Source organism: Apus apus, chromosome 4 (assembly GCF_020740795.1).
Source record: "Apus apus isolate bApuApu2 chromosome 4, bApuApu2.pri.cur, whole genome shotgun sequence".
Lineage (NCBI taxonomy): Eukaryota > Metazoa > Chordata > Aves > Apodiformes > Apodidae > Apus > Apus apus.
The window spans coordinates 90,073,387-90,095,665 of record NC_067285.1 but is presented as its reverse complement, the minus strand read 5'-3'; the positions used below and the strand labels follow the sequence as shown (position 1 = coordinate 90,095,665).

At 37.4% G+C, this 22,279-nt stretch overlaps 1 protein-coding gene across 1 annotated transcript in view; it reads left to right on the top strand.

Moving 5' to 3' along the window:
- GRXCR1 (glutaredoxin and cysteine rich domain containing 1) overlaps positions 1 to 5,233 on the top strand; it is a 34,276-nt gene extending 29,043 nt beyond the window's left edge. The window contains exons 4-5 of the mRNA XM_051617439.1: positions 1,813 to 1,878; positions 5,054 to 5,233. Coding sequence (XP_051473399.1) covers positions 1,813 to 1,878; positions 5,054 to 5,233 — 246 coding nt within the window. The remainder of the gene's footprint in view (positions 1 to 1,812; positions 1,879 to 5,053) is intronic.
- The last annotated feature ends 17,046 nt before the right edge of the window (positions 5,234 to 22,279 follow it).

Here is a 22,279-nt window from a genome sequence, read left to right as displayed (position 1 = left end):
AAGCTGAAATGCTTACAAACATTGATAGCCATTCGGACCTTTGGTTTTTAATTTAAAAACCATGGTAATGAGGCTTTCCACTTTGAAAGTAACACAGCTGGCTGACTGAATGTCATCTGAAATATAAATCCTTTAAAATATGAATCTATAATGGGAAACCTGTCAGATTTTTAATTACACTGCTGCAAAACCAGTCAGCATTATCACATCACTGTAACAAGGAGCAGAAGCCACAGGAATGCTTTTGCCAGCTGTTGCCACAGAGAGGAGAACCTTCCCTAAATGGAGGCAAAACAGGGCTTGCCTAGCTTAAGGAATTTGTAGTGCTGCAATCATATCAATAAAGCTGCAAATCCTTTATGTCTGTGCATCAGACACCACAAGCTTTTTCTTATGCTGCTGCAGTGCATTCAGGCTCTGAGCTAATAGTCTGTGGGCTGCCTTGGCCAACCCTGGCTTTGTTGTGCCAATCAGCCTGTGGACCATTCAGTGTGAAAGTAGAGAAAGATTAGACGGCAAGCCTGAAAGGGGCTGACAGGCTGCTAAAAGCTGCTCTGCTGGGACACGGAAAAGCCTAACGCATATGTTGAAGCTGGAACTCTCTGTGCCCATGGTCTGTAACAGCTTTCAACAGAAGAATCAGCACTAGTAAGGCTAGTGGCTCTGCGTCTCCTGTTATCTTCTGTGACTAATTAACCACAACAAACTTTTTTTTTTTTTTTTAAAAAAAACCAAACCAGCAACCAAGCCCTGTTTGAAAGTGCTGCAACTGTAAGTGTAGCATTCACTGAGAAAGTGAGACTCACATCCACTAAAATACTAGTAATTTCCTTTTTAACTGAAATGAAAATAATTAAAAGAAGAGTAAAAAAAACAGGCTGGGCATGCAGAGACTAGGAAACTGGGGTAATACAATGGCATGAACCTGTAACCTGTTCTAGATGTAGTCAGTCACTCTTAGCAGTGGATAAGGGCTGTGCAGTTCCTTCCATCTGTGCCTCACTTCATTTTCTGTATATATATATATTTTTTGTGATTCACTATTAAAAAGTGTCTACAAGTGTTTGGTAATATTTAGTATTCAGGGAATTCGATTACATAAATGAAATGAAGCATTCATTTGTGGCTCTTTACTAGAAGAAAAGGGAAAAAAGATTACATCATCTTTGACACTTTAATTTCGTCTATAATAATCTCTTAACATTTCATTTACTTCCAGGATAATAAACCAACAACACTTCAGTACTGCCTTGACTTAGATCACAGAACCCCTCAGAGGCCTAATGTACTCAGACTAAATTATTATTACGCATTCTTGTGTCTAACTTCAATGTTGTTACACTATTTTCATTACCTTTTTTCTTCTTATGTTATACAACAGGCATATAATGTTTTAATTCAATGCTCAGCTGCCAGAATATTTGAAATACAATTTCCTGCTCTCATTTAGCTGCATTCTCTGATGTGTTGTTTATTTATATATTGTAATTTTTGACTCAATAACTAGAAATTTTTTATTTCATCAGGAAACATACCTTGCAAAATAAAGGGAAAATGATCAGAGTTTCCAAGCTGTCACCTTTTCCAAAAAGGCAATGAGAATGGGAACAAACTTCAAGCACTACTGTCAGAACTGCAATTAGATTGTCCTCTCCTTATAGCTTTCCTAAGGTTGACCTAATTACAAAATACTTAATGTGAGTCAAAATTGTCCTCAGCCTGTTTAAATTTTCAGGACCAAATCTTCTAGTCATGTCTCTTTTTTTTCAATACTACATTGGCTGACCTTTTTCTTCTTTTTTTTACTAATAGGGTGCTGAGAAAATTTTACTAATGAATGAATCTGGGGAACTGCAGGATCTCTTAACCAAAATCGAGGTAATCATATTTCTGCAAATAAATATAGGGTATACACATTGAGTACTTGTAATTAAATAGATTTTTTAAAAATTCTTTTCTTTTCTTCTCTTATAAACTGATGATCCTGAATGCTTTTTTTGGTTTGCCCTTTGAATGAATGATATCATAGTATAACAACAGCCCATTAAGTTTGCAGAAATGTGAATGGCAGTAACATCAAACCAAAATGTACACCTATATTTTCTCCTGAATTTGCCACAGCAGGAAAGGCAAGTCATTTTCCCTTTCCCATAGCTTTTAACATAATCTCTGGTATTTATCCATCGCCATCGCCTGGGAGTGCCAGGCCTCTCATGGGGCCGCTGCACCCCCTCCCTGTGCACTGCAGTGAACACATTGGGAACCTGCACATCTGCATTCTGACTAGACCTACAGCTAGATATCTACAAAATCTGGATGAATTCTGGAAGTTTCCAATTACACCAGTTTACACAAATTTCAAATTAAAGGTTATCATTCCTTCCTCAAGCTCTTCATTTGTCCATTGAAGTTCTCCCAGGGCAGATTTGCCTTTTATTATGAAGAGCTGATGCATGCTCCTGAGGACCCTTGAAATGGGGGTCTGCTCTCACAGCTTTTTCTGTAAGCTATAATCTCCATTGGTCATCACCGCCAGTCTTGTGCTGTTGGCTGTTCAAGACATTTGCTGTTTTCATTTGGATAGCCGTCAAGAAGAACATTTTGGGGAGATGTGTGTCATAATGTCTGGGTTTTATGGATAGCTGTGTCCTTTGAAAAGGAATGTATTGCTATTTTGAAATCACCCCTAGCCAAATTAAGATAACACATAAACTTCCGAAGTATGTAACATCAACATGCAATTGATTTTGCCCCACGTTTTTTATTTCTCTATGTTTAGCCAATCTACATCAAATGCTTTCCTAACATGCTCTCAGTACACCATGTGTATACCCTACAATTTTGAGTTTATCAAAATGAGTGTCTCTTTTTGAGAAGCATATTTTTTTTCTTTTAGCCAGTCTCCTTCTTGAACTCCTCCAAAAGTTCCAGTCAGGCTGAGCCCAAGGATTGTTCACCTCTGCTTTATTCAGGATGTAGATTTAACACAATTCAGTAAATCATGAACTGCCTCATTCCTTTGCAGTGCAGGTGGTACTTTCTGCATTTGTCTGGCCTGTTCCTTAGCTCAGCCAAACTCCCTTGCCTTGTGACTCAGTGTAGGTATTTCTGTGTAAAACACAGAAGAAACTGTTGGCCATATTGAACCGTTATGAGTAGCTAAGCAGAAACTGTTAAGAAAAAGTGTTTTTATGATTGAAGTGTGCAGATTTCTTGTTGTCTGATTAGAAAGATTAGCTAATACACTTCCTTAACATTTTTCATTGCTTTGGAATGAAATGTCCTGAGATCCTGCTTTGGGGATAGGGCTGGGGGGGGGGGGGGTTTGTGGTCCCATAATGTTATTACTCGGTCCAATGTGTGTCCTAATCTTGGTAAAGAAAGTACATCTATAAGACAAACAATGCCAGACTGCAGCTGACTGATAACTGCTGCTTACTGAATAGAATCACTGCTTCACTGCCTTTTGGTTGTTCTTTTTTTCTTTTTTTTTTTTTTTTTTTTTTTTAAATGGATTTGCTACAATTGCAAGTTACAGGTAGGTTCCTTCTTTATCGAAGGTGCAGAAAGTGGTTACACAAGCTGTCCTCTGTTCAAGAAGGAAATGGCAATTGCTTAAGGAAATGAGCTAAAACAATTTTGCATTTTTCATTTGTTAGTTCTCTTAACTGCATGGAAAGTTATCTTTTCACAAGCCTAACAAGAAACAATGAATGCAAAGAATAAAAATTGTATTATCTTAAAATTTTGAGATTATTTGCAATAATGTCCAAAGTAGTAAACTGCCATCATAAATTACAAAAATGTGGGCACTCCTGAGACAAAAAGAATGCTAATTTTACTTTAAATACTTTCAAACATTGTCCTTAGATAAGTTAATAATAATGGAGTTGTTTGCTCAATTAAGCAAAATAGCAATTTTATGAGCTGCACCACAAAAGGAAAAAGTCTGTATGTTCATCTGAATTGTTAATAGATAAATATTGTTATTAATGGTTTAGCCAAAATCTCTTTGGCTTTCTTGATGAAGCTACAAGAAGGACTACTTATCTTTACATACTCTAGTATACTCTAGTAATAATTTGTGACTAATTTTTTAGTGGTGCGTAATTCCTCAGACTAACAGTAGTAGAAATGGTATGGATTTTTGTTCTTCCTCTGTAAATTAATCTGTGAAGTCTTTACCCAACAGTGCAATGTTAAAGCCACATATCTGTGCTGTGGTAAGTATTCAGTGGGGTGTACCTTTTATTTCTCTGATGTAGAACTCTCATTAAAGAAACCAGCAATATTTTCAGAAAGTGAACCTTAAAGATGCCTTTGAAATATTTTCTGGTGTTCACCATTATTTTAATCCAGCACAAAATAGAGTAAAATTATTGTTTCACCCAGAAAAAATAATTTCACTCAGAATTAGGACTATTGAGGGAGCTCAAGCCTTGCTTGCAGCAATTTTCTCCAGGTATAATTGTTGAATATTGATGATCTTGCTTCTTTACACTCAGACCAGCATTCTACACACATAAATTGGAATACACCACTTGTTTCCTCAAGCACTACTTGTCAGAAGATATGAATTGCTTTTTCATATGATCAACTGTAACTGTAATAGGAACTATATGTTCAGCAAGAGCACACAAATGCTAGAAGTCATAATATCTTAGCATACAGCATAGAAAACATAACATCAACATACACTGCCTGGAGTTTGGAGTCAAGGAATTGCAATACTTTATAGAATTGATTTTGTCCTAAACCACATCAGAGTAAATGTATGCAAGCTATCCTTTAGGTAGATATTTTGGCAAATATAACCACAGGCTACTAAGGCCTAATCTGACTGATGAACCTGCAGTGAGCATCTTTGAACATTGCATGTGGATCTGACCAATGAAAAAGGCAAATGTACTGGTCTTCCATGGTGGTATTCCTTGGTAATCAAGACAGGAAGAAGAAGATATATTCTCAGCTTTCCTGGAACCCTCATTGTTCTAAAATTTATGGTGGTTGGTGAGATAACATTTTTATCTTTTTCACATTCTTCTTTGAGCAGAGAGTCCAGCATCCTCATGAGTGCCTCTCTTGTGGTGGCTTTGGTTTCCTGCCGTGCTCAGCGTGCCATGGGAGCAAGATGTCTGTGTTTCGGAACTGCTTTACGGACTCGTTCAAAGCCCTCAAGTGCACAGCTTGCAACGAGAACGGGCTACAGCGCTGCATGAGCTGTGCAGGTTAAGAATGGCATCTCTATATGTGCAAACTGATTTTATGGAACTGCACCAGTTTGTAATATGATTTTTAAAAAATGAATCCGTTTATCCAATTCCACCAATAAAAATCCCTTTATAGTATACTTCTGCTGGTTTGATCATTTGAGCCATTTAAACTTGGGTCACTGACCTTATAGTGAACTCTGAAATATATTTTTCTACTTTCTTTATAGAGAGGTATGTAGTCTGCAAATCTCATTATCAGCCCTTTGGATGTGAGGTCTTCCCCTTCTCTATAGGGGTTCATCAGCAACAGTATGTGTTTCTGAGTCATGCCCTCAAGATTACAGCAGAACGAATACCTTCAGATTATTGTGTAGCTTCTGCTTTCAAGATCAGTGAGAATAAAGAATTTGTGATGTGGTCTAGTCCAAGACCATTTCACTCAGCGGTTCCCTGAAAGTTGTTGTGGCTGAATCTGGCCTGCATTCTAAGTGCCAGTGGAAGAACAGAAACATTCTTTAAAGTCCCATGTATCAGCTTTCTCTTTTAGTACGACTTTGCATTTGGTAGTAAATATTGTTACCCAGTTACATGAACATTTAACACAGTTGTTGATAATCATTGTACTACCTCTTTATGACCCTATATATAGTGATCAAGTCTGAACACCAGATAGCTTTATAAATTGCATATACAGTAATTGAGGCTGAGGTGTCTGCTTTTTCAGCTTAGTAGCTGTTGTGTGTTTGATGGCCAGCTTGATGTGAGTGTCTTGGGGCAGCAGTTCTCTCAGGGAGGACCATTTGTCTATGCCCATACAACTCCAGCACTGTATATACCTCTGTCATTTTCAGTGAGCTTCCTCAACAGAAGCAGAAGAGAATTAGTCAGGGATTATTCTGAATGACCTGTGGGCTATTTCAGTTTGGAAGAGCATTAGCAGTCATGCAATTGTAGAGTACTTTTTAACAGGGTACTTTAGTGGATCACCACCTTCTGCTTACACTGATATTGCACATCTTCCTCATGTTGCTGCTGTCAGTCTGTACTGGCACAAACAATACAGATATTTAGCAGCTCATTGAAGTTGGTGTTGGCTAGAAAAGTCTTCCATGGTAGGCATTTCATCCTGTCCAAAGTGCTTTAGCAAATATTAAGCCATGTCACTTCTTGCTCTTTGCCTCATTCCCTGTAAAGCTGTGCTGCCTGGGGTTTCAGTAAGAGCAGCTGGCTTCACTACATGCTGCTTATTCGGTGGGGGACCTCATTTCCCTTCTCTCTTCCTTATAGAACTTAATTTGTCTGTGATGGCAAATTCAGCTTTTCTTTCAGTATTTTGGGTACAGCACAGCTGTGGAAGAATGGAGGATAGCTACAGCTGCACAAAACATTTTTTTAACATCTTTATCAGCTACCTTGATGAGGAGATAGAATGCAACCTCAGTAAGTTTCCAGACATCACGAAGTTGGGAGGGAGTGTTGATCTGCCTGAAGGTAAGGAGGCTCTACAGAGGGACCTGGACAGACTAGATCAGTGGGCCGTGATCAACTGTACCATGTTCAACAAAGAAGGCCAAGTGCTGGGTCCTGCACTGGGGCCATATCAACCCCATGCAACGCTACAGGCTTGGGGAAGAGTGGCTGGAAAGCTGTCCAGCAGAAAGGGACCTGGGGGTTCTGATTGACAGGTGGGTGAATATGAGCCAGCAATGTGCCCAGGTGGCCAAGAAGGCCAATGGTGTCCTGGCCTGTATTAGAATTAGTGTGGCCAGCAGGACCAAGGATGTGATCACCCCTCTGTGTCCAGCATTGGTAAGGTCACACCTCAAGTGCTGTGTCCAGTTTTGGGCACCTCAATACAAGAAAGACATCGAGGTGCTGGTGTGTGTTCAAAGAAAGGCCATGAAACTGATGAAGGACCTTGAGAGCAAGTCTTATGAGGAACAGTTGTGGGAACTGGGGCTGTTTAGTCTGAAGAAAAGGAGAGTGAGGGGAGACCTCATTACCCTCTAAACTACCTGAAAGGACATTGTAAAGAACTAGGTGCTGGTCTCTTCTCACAACTAACTGGTGATAGAACAAGAGGAAATGGCCTCAAGCTGCGCCAGGGGAGGTTTAAACTAGACTTTAGGAAGAACTTTTCCACTGAAAGGGTTGCCAAACATTGGAACAGGCTGCCCAGGGAAGTGGTTGAGTCACCACCCCTGGATGTGTTTAAAAGTCATCTAGATGTGGCACTTGGGAATATGGCTTAGTGCTGGACTTGGTAGAGTAGGGTTAATGGTTGGACTCGATGATCTTGAAGGTCTTTTCTAACCTAAGTGTTTCTATGATTCTATGAGTCTATGAAAACATGGCTTGCAAAAAAGTCCTGATGCCTGATTTCCCTCACCTCAATCAACAGCAACAACCTTTACTCCACCTCCATTCTACTTGCTATATCTAGACACGGTAGCTGGTGCTGAAGAGTTGAACAATTTTGCCTAACTTATCTTTTTGAACATTTGCATCCAGGAAACTTAAGTATATTCTATGAGATACTGAATGTGCAGATTTGAACATGCTTGTAAGATCCTGCTTGTCCTACGGATTCAACAATGAGGCTCAGAGGTAATGTCTGGAACTTCTGCTTAACATGAGAGAGATTAAATTTTCTAGAGGCCATACACAATGCTTAGTAGTACCCTAGCTATAAATCTCTGAATTGCAGATGTGCTTAACTTATTACTGCATGGGTAAGAAGAGCTAAAAATGCAGTTCCCTTCTTTTATTTAATACCATCATGTGACTTCCATTGCTGGTTAATATTGCATTCCAGACTGGTATGATAGGGAATGACATGTAGCATAAAGCATAATGCTTAGAATATCATCATTTCTGATGCATGCAAACTTACTTTTTTCAGTTGTTAATATGTTATGAATCTAGGGGGTAAGCACATTCACAGTAGTGAATATCACTCTTAAGATGGCATAAATATACTTGCCTCTGACAGAAATTGCTATTGAAGAAAATCCCGGTGTATTTGTCATGTTGTAATTCCCCAAAAAAGTACATTTTTCTTGATGAAATAGTCCATATCACCATTCTTCCACTGAAGCATTATGTGGTCAAATTATATAATTCGTCTAAGTATGTTAAACATTTCCATTGATGTGGAATGAGACTTTTCTCACCTCTCAGGCAATCAGAAAATGACTTGTCTTCAGAGCGAGATAAATACACTAAAACTAGTTTCTTTCTTGATTTATCTCCAGGGGCCATGCAAGAAACCTACATAGACTGTCCTAAACCAGGCACTACCCTTCTAACAGAAGTACATAACTCCTTCTAACAGAGGCACATAACTCCTACTAGCAAAGATGAGGCAAAACCTTCTTAGTTTTTCTTTCAGGAAAAATGATGAAAGCAAAAAATCGTGTTTTGTAGAATCTTTGTTTTCAGAGGGCTTTTTTGTGAGACTGGGAGATAATAAAATAAAGCACAGGACACATAATGTTCACAAATAGAGCATTCTTCAGGAACAACGTGTTTTTCAAGAAACCTGTGACAAATTTCCAGCACCAGAAAAGTGCTTTTTTCCTCTGTCATGAACTGAATTACCAGCTTTTTCTCTCCAACTGTATTTTCTGTGTAGCAGCCTGCATGAAAAACAAATTTATTTATTTTTTTGGTAGAAGATGATTTTGCTGCTTTTAAAAAGATGATCATACATTGTCAAACCTACATGTAATTTCATTTTACCTAATCTCATTAGGGAATCTTCTGAGCTTATGACTGGTCTTCTCTGTAGAGTATTTTACTGTTTGTAAGAGTAGAGCATAAGTAAATTTGTTACTCTAAATAGATAGGACTCCTTTAAGTAGGGTTCTCATCCTTCTCACTTTGTCTTCTCTGTAATAACATTAGAGTATTTCAGCATGATGCATTTCTAACCGGCACTGTTTCAGAGTTTAGAGATTATTAATATTACAATATTTATTTAATAACACAATATTACAATATTTCTTTAATAAAATTTTTGGGTTTGCTATGTTAGGGAGTAGCTTAGCACACCAACGAGCATATTTTCCTGTGGGAAAAATCCAGATATTTTCAATAAGAAATAGCATGTCTGGAAGTTGATTTCCATTCAATCTTTCTTTGTTTCCTTGGTATACTACTTGTAAAGATACAAAAGAACAGATACAATGTCTTACTTATCAGCAGCCTGCTGTAATAAAATATTTTATATTAATTTGAAATTATGAGAGTGTCTGCAGACCATGCAGCAGAAAAAGGCTTGGTCTTTCAATTCACATATAAAAACTGTATCAGATACAGAGCTTACTGAACTCTGCACCTAAATCTAAAGTTTGTTGATCTCAAACAGTCCTCTCAAATTCATGAGAGCCATTCTAGTGATCTAGAATATTGGTGTAGCTTCCCTTTACAAGCAGAGCACTGTGAAATAGTTAGGTAGTTAATGCTATACAGTGTGTAGTATAAATGCCTCTTTTAAAATAAGAATGCAATGTGCCTTGAAGCCCTCCAACATGTTCACTCTGAGAGTTATTTTTTCACACCTGGGAACTCATAATTATGGATGAAAAGGACGGGATATGTCTTGAAACAGATTTATTCTGCTGTAAGTAAACATGCATTTGAAGAAAACTTAAAATTTTTTACTTCAGTGCCATGTGAAAAAAGTAACAACAAATTTTAGAGAGCTTTTGCTTTTTTATTAATGAAAATAAGACATTAATTTTCTGAGCTGAATTTTACACTTTTCTTGAGTAAATAACTAACACTTTAGTTACTCTTCCTAGCTATTGCCTTTGTATTATTACATTAAAATTAATTCTATTCACTTAGCCTGAGATACATTGTTTGGCCAGAAAAGCATTCAATAGGAAACATTTATTCCATAAATAAATTAGTAAGGAAAACAATTTAGATTGCCTAGCTTAGTTTAAATAATTTAGAGTCAATAGTAAAGGACACTGTAGTTCAACAATGTCACCGTTTGACTCGGGTCTGAAAACAATGCTCTCAATCCCCTCCCCCTTCCACCCAGGTAAGGAAGGAGAGAGAGAAAAAGAGAGATTTGGCTGGATTGAAAACTAAACTACACAGCTTTAATTACACACCAATGATATAAGAAAATATATACAATTATATACAGATATGTTTAGGTATGTGCAAGAACCTCTCGCCTACCCCCACCCCCAGCAACTCCCACAGTACTCCCCTGAGCTGGAACAGTCCCAAAAAATCCTGGAGCTGCTGGAGAAGGCAGAGAGTGATGAGGGTCAGGAGTCCTCCCCGGATGCCGGCCATGGATGGAAGAGAAGGGAAGAAGAAGCAGGAAGGAAGTTGTCTTCTGTGATCTCTGACCTTCCTCTGAGCTTATGTAGGTATATGGAATGGAATATCTCAGGCCAGTTTTGCTATCTGTCTAACTCAGCCTCCTATGGGGGAGTCATAGATCTCCCCATAGTGTCTGAGCTGGCAGAGGGAAGGTGCAACCTTGAAGACCCAGCAGTTAGAAAAATGTTCCACTGTCTTATCAGCCTTAGCTAGAACAGAGTGTTGCTAGTTAAAAGAAAGCTCACTGAAGAAAAAAAAGTCAGTAAAAAGGAAAATTGGCTTAATCCTGGCTCAAACCAGGACAAACAATAGTTTGAAAAGTAGAAATTACTAGAAATAAACCTTTATACTTAATCCGATTTTTCTTCTTGCATCAATTTACTTAGAGGTGATGAATCAGGAAATAATTGCATTATGAAATTTATGAAGGTTATGAAAAAATTTGTTTAAGCTTCTTCTAGCTTACCAGCTATCCTTTGAAAAACTGGTCTCAAATGAGTTAAAAGATTTATGAAATCCAATAAATTTTCCACTCAAGAAGAGCCATACTGCAATAAAACATATTACTGTCTGTCTCTCTTAGAGATCTCATGTTTTTTCCACTGCTGGATGGATCATCGTGTTGAAAACAAAGGTTTATTCAAAAGAATCAACCTCCTTGCCCAGCAATCAGATATTAGGTTCAACAAAAATAATTATGTCTTAGTGACCTGAAAATTAAAAGCATATAAAAGAAATATGCTGTGGGGTAGTGCCCTCTGGTAGCTGACAGAGTTATATTTTGATCTGATGAAAAAAACCTATTGTGACTACATGAAACAAGCAGGGGGTATTTGACCAGTCAGAAGGGCTGACTACAAGCTGGTTTTTTTATTATTGATCATGATCTGTTCAAAGTAGACAAATAACGATAAAGAGAAAGTCATCAAATGTCATAATTTAAATGTGAATGCTCACCAAATTACTACTTTACAACAGCCATTTTACTTTAAACAATTAAATCTGATGGCTATTTTCTTGACTGTCAGACAGAGGATGATTTCCTCTCTGATCTTAAGTCAGGCAAATTATAAGTGAGAATGACAAATCTATGAAGCATCATCTAAATCTGAGTGCTTTCTGAGCTAATTCCCAGTACCAACTTTATACTATTTCTAATTTGGGCCACTGTCTGAGGCTCTGAAGAACATCCATATTCTGTTTTACACATAAAGTTAATTTGCACATTAATTCTCCCTATCATATGACAAGTGGGACTAGCTCAGTAGGACAGAAATGTTATACTCCGACAAAAAGCCTCCAGACCTAGGGGTTGATATATTTACATTTAACCTTATGCATCAATAGAGCTGCACTGACAATGAGTGCTTTACACTGCCTCAGGGATCTAATCAGAAAGACAGGATTTCAGATAAATACCTCAATCTGCAAAATTAAAAAGCTCAGTAAAAATATAATATTTTTTTTTCATAAGCACAAAAATAATAATCACCATTACTCATATATTTGAGATATAGTAATAATTCCTTTTAGTAACCTGGGAAAACCATGCTGCCTCTCATTACATCTTGATTGTAATAGCTGATGCCAGGAAGTTTTATTTTTCATCATAATCACAGAATAATATTTACTAGAATACTATCAAAAAACAGAAGTGCATTTTTAAAATGTAAGCAGAATCTTATTATCATTATTATTCCCTTCATCAGTTAGGATCCCAAGAGAAGCAATATTAACTAAAGCAAGATTAACAGACAAACATATTAGACAGTTTAGTCTGTAATCCTCTTCCTCAGTGTTTTAGAGAGACTCACTAATGGGATTTCTGCAGGATGCAGAGTTTCACAACAGGGTTCCTTGCTGTTTGATGTAGTGTTGCGATATCTCAGGCCATGCACACATTGCACCAAGATGATGAGTGCTGCCCTGTCTTGTTCCATGTCCCACATTCTTTGATCAGTTTGAGACACAATCCTAAATTTGTCAGCCTTTTCTCACCTTCTCAACCAAATATTCACATCCTGTATAAAAAAAGTTAACAATAAAATCTTCTGCTATTTTTGTAGCCACCATATCTGATCTTTCAGGACATATTTCATGAGCAATATGGTTTGAAAAACCCTGCAATATATTTCTGCATTTATTCTCCACTCATTTGTCAGGTCTATGATGGCAATAAGTCTTTCCTTTTGCAGCCTGCACTTCTTGCAGAGCATCCAATGCTCAATAATGCCACATATGTCATGCCACACTTTACACTTTCCTTCAGCTGATTTGGTATATCTACTTATTGCAGGATTTATAGCCTCAGGGCCTAGCCACAAATCCCATGGTCCTGTCTTGGAGCTTTCCTGCCATCTGTCTTTGCTATACTGTAACTTATGTTCCAGAATATCTTGCTATACCATAACTTGTTTTCAGAATTTGGTCCCAGATTCACTCATTTCATCTTCTCTCCCTCAAACAGTTTATCCACCCCACTTAATAGAGGTAGTGTATTCCACTCTGCTCTCCTAAATCTTCAGCTGGTGTCAGCCTTTGTCCTCTGCTCCTCCTGACAGCCATCTTGAGTGGGGCTATTAACCTCCTGTTGCTAACTGTCTTAATCTAATGTACATCTCCAGAGAAACAGAATAAAGCCAAAGTAGTCAATATATATATATTTTAACTTATTTTATTTCTAAGAGTTTTATTAAATCCAAAAGCATTTTTTTTTTCCCAACACAACATTTCAAATTGGTAACAGTAATAATTATAAACTAAGAACAGACTTGTTTGCTGTGAATCTGAAAGTATTTTATGAGCAGTGAAGATCAGTACAATTCTGAATGAAAAGTCAGATTTAAAATCCCTGTTTTAACATCCTTGTTTGCCTCAGAGGCACTGAAAATTAATCAGAATCTCCAGACAACAACAATCTTTTTTATTTGATGTATTTCTCTTCCTTTCTGTAAGCATAAAGTTTTCCCAAAACTTTCATATCCAAAATATGAGCAATTTCTGACTTTCCTTCTTTCCATACTATGTTATGATATACCTGAAAGTAATGAAATTGTTAAATATAGCTGTAACATGTCTGTTTAAACTTTAAAAATCTGATTGTGTATAAAAATCACATATGTTGTAAAGTACATTAAAAATTTGTTCTTTCTGATATAAATTTGCCACCCTAACACTGAACAGGTGATTCACCATGTCATCCCTGTTCATTAGAGACAGAGGGCAATAATGATGTTCTGGTAACAAGTTTAGTAACATTTTATTATCCTTACTGGTATTTGATTCAATGACTTATTAAAATAAGCATTTTGCTTTTCTCGTTTCATGGTGCCATGTGCCATTCTTGTTTTTATTGCAAAATTCTTAGAGAGAGCCTGAAGCTGTGTTTGGAAGAACCCTTTCTCGGCACAACATTTACGACTTGCTCAAAGCTTTAAAAGTCTCATCCACATTCTTCATGAACTGTCAGTCCTGCATGAGACATGGTGAAAGCCTGCAGCACTCCTGCTGAAGTTTTGGATATGCCGCATGTTCAAGGACGTGTTCTCCAGCCCTCTTATGGGATGACACACTGAAAGAGTGTACAGGATGCTGTTGCACCTGCTGCTTCCACTCCTATTGTACCTCCTTGAATGGGCCAAAGTCTGCATCATAGGTAGGAAAACACACTAGACCTTAGACAATGATTCTGTGTTTCACAAAGTAAACTGAAATCCCTCTCATGTTACTCAACACAAACATGAGTGGCATGATTTTTTGTTCCAGTGTAACAACTTCTTTTAGCATTTTACTTGATGTGATCTGTTTTAAGCTTAGAAGTTATTACTGTGTATAGTGCTACAGCTATGGACACAGACAGATAGGATCAAGTGACAATAAAATGTGGCATGAAAACTATTGTTTTTGACTTGTTCCATTTTGTGTTCAGTAGAATTAGGAGTTTTAAATTAAGAGTTTGTCTTTGTAAGGTGCTTACGGATTTTTCTTGAGGATCAGGATACAGCTCATTCTGTAATGGAATTGATTTCTTCTCTCAAAAAACAAGGTATGCTGGAAAAACTTGTACTGTTGCAGTGCTTGACCACAGGAAGCAGAGACAGGGTGATTTATTCTGGACTGTATTCATTCTGGGGGGTTGTAGGACAATTCTTCCTACAAGACCCTATGTTCAGCCACTTACTTCTAGTGCTCTGCAATAACATTTCATTCAGTAATGTTCTTAACGCGAGTTCTTACACGAGAGAGATTATACCAGTTCAGCACTTAAATTTGTGAAATTTAGCGTGTTAAGAAAAATGTTAACAGTAAACAGTGCTTGTCCATAGTAAGCAGAAGTTTTGTGTTCAGTTCATATCTTTAAAATAACCACAGATAAAAATCCCAGCATAAATGTGTATGTTCACATTAGGAATTTAATTTAATTTTTTTGCTTCATCCATGCTAGTTTGAAAGAACAAATAAATTATTGTCCTAAAATCATACTCTTTCAAACAGTTCCCATATATTTAACTGAATGCTTGACAACATTTCAGTCACTGCACAAAGGACAGACTTCTCACTGCTTTTCTTCTTTCCTGCTCTTATTTATGTCATGTCAAGGACAAGGGGAATCTGAAAACTGTTTTCTCTTTCAGTATGTTCTCAGAGACACAACCTGAGAGGGTCCTACATAGACTTTGCATGTCCTGTGAAGCCCTGAAAATATATTTTGTTGTGTAGGCTAACTTTTCACATCTTCTTTCTATGAAGAAAATTCTTCAGTAGTTTTCTTTCTTTTACAGCAAAGAACATAGTTTTTCACAGAGAAGTGTGAAAGAGAAGCTTCTCCCTTTTTGAAAGACAATAAAAATAAATAGCTACTTTCCTGATCTGATCCAGGGGACAATAACTTCACACAGAGTCATTACTCCTTGGATAGGGTATTACAGGAAATTTTGAGATCATGTCTAATTTGTTGTTTGCTGGATATTTCTGCACTCTGGCAGGCAACTGCTCATCTTGCTACACTGAGCAGTTTCCCTCTGAAGTACAAAATGAGGCTTGAATCTTATTCCATAGCTTCTTGGCCATGGAATGGCCTGTTTCATTTAGATATCCTAGATTGGCCTCTAATTTCTTTGTGTCAGTAATCCAGCTAAGATAATTAAATAAGCAAAATTCGTGTGTCATGTATAAAAGCTATATTATATTAAATTCCTAATGATTAGAAATACTGAAAAAGTATTTGGTACAAAACATTACTGGAATCACAGTCTCCTGGTGTAAGTGAGAAGGGATTTTTTCTTTCCTTTAGAATAGATTGTTTTTGTGGTTTTTTTTAATAGCAGGGGAAATTAACCCGATTAAATCTGCCAGAGCCTTATAACAAACAGAAATTGCTGCGTCAGTCCAAAGTCAATGATGATATTAAATGCACATTGAAACTGATAGCAATCTCAAAACTGGTACTTAAGTAGTGCTGATGTGTAACATCACTAAAGAAGTCAGATAAATCTCTGATGACGCTGTGGTCTCATGTTGCCTGTAATAAAGTAAGAATGAGTTGACTTGTACTCTAGCATTAACTGTGAAAGTTCCTGCTGTGAAATTATTATGTTCCCTTTTTTTTTTTTCTTCTCTGTTCTATTACATTGGAAGAAATCACTATCTAGTACAAAGAAATTCATAATAGCTACATTAAAAGCCATGCACTTTGTCCTTGGTATAACAAAAGTTAGTAATGAGTTCTATTTCTGAGAAGCAAAAGAACTGAGCCAAATAGCCCTAACCCAGAAATAGTATTTTAGGCAAACCAGAGTACACAGTGAGACTGTGAGACTTGTAGTGGGAAAAAATAATTATACGTAATACTGTAGTTTCTTTTATTTATGCCATGTGGCTCTTTATGGAGCTTCTAGCAATTTTAGGATTTGTAGCACTGTGCCTTCTGCTACAAACTCTTCTTTCTATTATTGATGGGGATCCTCTACAGCAAACAAACTTGTTAATGCATTTCTAGGGTAGGTTTTTGGCAGTATGAATTTCTGTTTTTTTTTAAAAGACAGGGTTTAAGACCCTATTAAGTACTAGCTGTACATAGGAGAGAGACTGGGCAGAAATGTTGCCTTCATGTGTTCAAAGTTATTTGATCTGGAGGTAGTAATTTGTGGTTCTATTTTTAATTCATTGGGAAAGGTCATGATATCCTGAAAAATATTGATGGAAAATGGCAGACTGCCTGTAGTAATGATGCAAAGAGGACATGTCTTCCTGATGAAATGCAACAGAAATTTTGGCACAGCAAAAAGGATCTATAGGAGGACTTTTAGAGCAATCCTAAATAAATTGGTATTAGAAAGAAGAAAGGAAAAAGTGTTGTTTGATTCTAGGGCAAGTAGAGAGAGAGAGAGCAGCCAACAGATGTCATCACCTCTCTCTAACCTTGCTTAATGGCACATCTATATAAATGATATAAATAATATGGAGATGGTTGTAAATTAGAAGAATGATGAGCAGAACTGACCTGTTTTAAGAGATGTTGATTTCCTTTTGATTTTAAAATCCTGCTGAAAATAGGTGCTGATTCTTAATGTTCTTCTCTTTCTCCAGGGGTTTACTCACTCTAAGCTGCTCTATGGTCATGACTTAAGTGCATATCATATATCACAAGAGATCAGTTAGATGAGTTAGCTGAATTTTAATGAATGGAAGAAATCTCGTTTGTGAGGGATCCAGGTGACTTAGTGCAATAGCTCAGATGCCAAAGCTGCACAAATGTTTCTGAACATTCTTTGGCCCTAAATCTGTGTATTTTTCTAGGAAGAAAATATTTTTTGTGTAGATGTCTCATATCTAATGCCAAATGTGGCCACAGTATCTGCAGTGACAGCAGGCCCGGCTTATCGTGTTTCCAAGTATATCAATCTGAAATTTGACACAAGGGAACTATGTAACCTCTGCAATATGACACACATTGGACTCGTTATCTCAGCAACTCATGACCTCTCTGTGGAAGGTGGATAAAATATTGACTGTTGGGGGGAAAAAAAAAAAGAAAAAAAAAAAAAGCTGATGCTGGTCTCAGTTTGGAAGGTACCTTGACAACTTTGGCAGACGTATTAGAGACCTAGAAGTGTATAAGAACATTTTAGAATATATTGAAGACTTGCCTAGTTTTCCATTGTCAGAGACAAGATGATACCAATCAGGGAATGAAGAGAAATAATTTATCTGTTGCTAAATCCTTAAAAAATTGTGGAAGAACCAGGTTTCTAAAGTAAAATCTACTTCTTCCCAGCTGAGAAATAATAATAAACAAATAGATAGGAATTTATTTGTAGATCAATACAAGAGATTACTTCCTCACAGGAAAAAGGAGACCACATATATTCTGTCACTAATTCCAAGAGATCAGATTTCATTTTGGAATTAAAATGATACTTTTCAATATACTGCACTAGTTAAAAGGCTTGAAATAAGTGAATAATAATAATGAAAATACCTAAGAAACTCCAAAAACCCACACCTCTGTCTGTTACTTTCTTCTCACTTGTTTAATCTTGTTAGAAAATTCCAGACCTACTGGCAGAGATGCTGAGTGCCTTTAGCTTGAACACCTTTTGAAAGACCACTTTAACCACCTCCTAGAAGAGTTCTATGGGAGTGTGTAAGAGAACTGCAGTGCTTTCTTTTGCTTTCCTACTGCTGAACTGAATCATGATGTAAGTGAGCAAAATATAGGAAAAAACCTGCATTTGGCAGGATGGATGGAGCCTAATGCCTCCTTCAGCCCTGCATTGTTCCTTACAAGTGCTACATGCTTGGTTTTCCTCACTGAGAAGCACAGTCATGTGGTAGATGGAATTAGAGTCCAACCCTGCTATGTATCGTTTGTGTTCTGAACTTTCACATTACAATAACAGCTATTTCTGGAAGTATGAAATACAGTTTGTAGGATCAGCAATGAACTGCAGGGATTAGAAGAAATATCACCAATGATATACTAGAAAACAGTGATATCACAACTTTGATGAAAATGATGGGAACAGCATGTGGAGCACAGCAGAGAAAAATGTTCCTGTGATATATTTGTAAATGAGAACCCAGCAGAGTAAGCAGAGTTTCATGTGGGATATGCTGTTTATTATCAATGAACTTTCATCCTGAAAGCATTTTATTGTATGCAGTTTTACAAGATACCAGGAGTAATTCAAAATGGTTAGGAAGCTCCTTAATGACCATACTGTTCACATGCTGGGCAAAATTTGTAGCCACACTGAGACAACTAGTGGTACCATGGACATGTCATTACAGAGTGTTACAATACACTTTTGTCATATTGTTGCCTTTGCTGATAATAAAAAAACACACAAGAACAAAAAAATCCCAAGCAGCTGGCCGAACTTGCTGGTTGTTATGGAGTGTTTTCAGCAGTCCCAGAAGTTTCTGTCCTGGGCAATGCAGCTCTGCAAGCTCAGCCTCCAGCTCTCTTTTATCACGATGGCAAAAGTGTCACTGCTTTTCCCAGAGCTGCTCTCGCTTCTTGAGGGCTCACAGCTAATGCTGTGTACTGTGATATAAGAAGGAAAGATCTGTTTACTTGCCTGCTGCCTCCTCCGCTGGCAGCACAATTCCCTGTTTCCCTATTCTGCTGCTCAGAAAGCTGTCGCTTTGATAAAAAATGAATTATAAGAAAAAGCAGAGTAATATGAGAGAAATAATTTCTGTTTGAATAAGAAACAGAATCACTACAGTTCCAGAAATCTTTAGGACAGCATATGGCTAAAAGTGAGGGACAGAGGCTCCAGCTCTGAAACAGTGGGTTTACATTGTCATGAGAATAATTAGTTACCTGTGGAAAAGGGCTGCTCTTTTTAATAGGAAATACATTGCACAGAGATAATCCAAATCACATCCCTGGTGGACTAGCAGAAGTCTGCTGAACATCAGAAGAAGCTGAGGACCTTCATTCACAACTGGTTACACAAAGAGGCACCCTAGGGTGAGATGAAAGGGACAAAGAATGAACAAACACAAAAGTAACTTATTTTGCTCTAATGTGTCTAAACTACAGCTTAAAATAATCTTCTTCAAAGAAACAGTCTTCAGCAAGTCAGTCTTTTCCAACCCAAAGGCACAAACAGATTGTTGCTGTGATGTTTTCTCTTCTGACCCATGCAAATACTACTGAACTGAAGCTAGAAAAAATACATTAAAATACATTTTTTTAAATGTTTGTGATTATTTGAATGATAGAAACAGTTTTGAAAACTTGTGAGTGCATCTATACTGTTTGGACAACTGTAAATGTATGCGGGTAACTTCTGCTGAAATGAAACAGTGGCTCAGAATTTCTTACGTAGGTCACAGGCATGTTAATCATACACAAATGTGTGTGTGTATATATACACACTCAATAATCCTCTATGCTTTCTGAGAACTATGTTTATTGCGGAAAATGGAATAAATAACAGGAACATTTTAAAATAATAGTATTTTTAGATGAGGTTATAATTTTTCTGAGATGTTCCAGCACCTTTCAGAGCTCAGTAAACAAGACTGATCATGATTTAGTAAGACAGAGATTATTTTCCCTCCAGCCTTAACTCTGAAACAGAACCGAACTAAAACACTATCTTTATAGGGCATCTCTGCATTCTGGCAATAACTGGAAGATTATAAAGATGTTGATGAGTTCATGTAGGAAGTTAGCAAGGTAGAGCTGTCTATATATAAAAAGCAAATATTTTCATACAGAGAAAGGGTGAATATATGTTGATCACTGATGATATTTTGAACTGCGGATGAAAAGGTAAAATAAGATGTGTTTGCATGGAACAAAAAAAAATAAATTACAGTAGTTTGTATTTTTCTTCTACAACAATAAATCCTGCTATGACAATTTTCGTTTGGCAATAATGATAAATTAATATCAGATAAATATTTTAATAGCAATATTTTATCTTGGGGTATATAATGATTTTAGGCTGGGTTATATGGAGGAAAGAAGCTATTTTTTTTCCTAATTTCAAAACAATTTTGTTCATCATGTTCTTTTTCTTTCCTTTCTCCATCCCCTAATCCTGCACTGACTAGGCAGAGCACTTCAAATGTGAGATAAATAGTACTGTAAGGCACACTGGTCTCCTGTAATTCCCACTGAGACACCATTAAGTAAAGAAAAGTTGTTAGCTATAAAACCTGGTGATCCTTAGGGATGAATTGGAGGACAATTTGCCTTTAATAGCTTTATCTCTTACTAGGCTATAATTCACTTACATTTCTGTCAACAGCCTCATCAATGTATGACTATGACTTTCATGGAAATTACTGTACTATAAAACTTTCTTCACTGTGTGATCTTAATTGATAGATACACAGGAGCAGAAAAACTACAGAACCATGATACCATATTATTTTGCCCTCTGCTCCCAATAACTGTCTGCTAGGATATAAAATGACAGGCAGCATCTTTGCAAATAATTTTTACATGCCTTTCAAAAGATGGTAAGCCAAAGGGCAAGTGACCCTACCCAGCAGAACTCTACAAAAATATTCTACAAAGGCACCTGAAGTGAAACGTGTTTTTTAGGCTGGAGTTAGTCAGTCAGTCCAGCCCTTGCTCTCCTGAGTAGGAGGGTTCATATGCCAGGGATTGCTTTGAAATGGAAGGCTTTGCAGGCTCTGAGCACTGGGGCAGCACTTACAGCCTAGCATTCACTGGAGGATGCTGACATTGATATGACAACCATTATTGCCACTCTAAAAGAAACATATATTTTTGGCTGTGTAGATTAGATTATCTGGATCACATAGCAAAACACAGAGGAAAACTGAAGGCATTTTGAGAACAGCTTTGGCCTTACCCTGAAGACAGTGGTGTTTTGATGAAGGAAGCCCATCGGAGCAAGACTGAGGCTGCCATGCACTAGTTGTGCAAGAGAAGCGGGAATTGAAGCTGTCTTCCCACAGCACAGAGCTCAGCTTGCATTGAGCGAGTCAGCGTGTGGTCACATTGGGACCAGCTGGTTATGAGAGAATTTAATTGGCTTCGGCAAAATTTGGGAAAAGACAGATGTTGCAGGGCTGGCGGTGTTCCTGCAATGTGATTGTCATAGTGTAATTTCCCGCTGGTGTGTTTCACATCCTCCAAAGCCCAATTAACCAGCTAAGCTTTGCTTGCAGCAAGCAGTACTAGGAACACACTGGTTTTCCTTGGGGCAGATACTTTAATGTTTTCTACATGCAAAGAAAATAAAAAGTTGTCTTTTTACGGTTAACTGGGCGAGAGCACTGGCACTTTATACTGGCAAGACTTTAAAAATAGTCTATTCTGTATATTCACAACGTCTTACATCTTCAGTGCACTCTAATGCTTCCTTTCAAAATGACAGGATTTTTCATTCCACTTGCTGGCCATGTAACTTTCTATCTGACTCAACCTCCCCCAAGCCATTTCCTAAACATGCTATTTAGCTGTACAGTTCTATGATCACCTACTTCAGGACCTTAGACCTCTCTTCTAGGTGATTCTGCTTACTTTTCTCTCCTGAATTCCCCTATTCCCTTTAAACCTACCAAACCCAGCTGTACTACAAATAATACCACATACACAGCATCCTTTCAGTCTTTAATTGAAAGAATTAAGAGAAGCTCTGCCATATGCAACCCAGCCTGTGTACTCTCCCTCTTTCACATGGACAGAAACATGCTGAACACTGCAGCTATTAAAGAACAAGTCT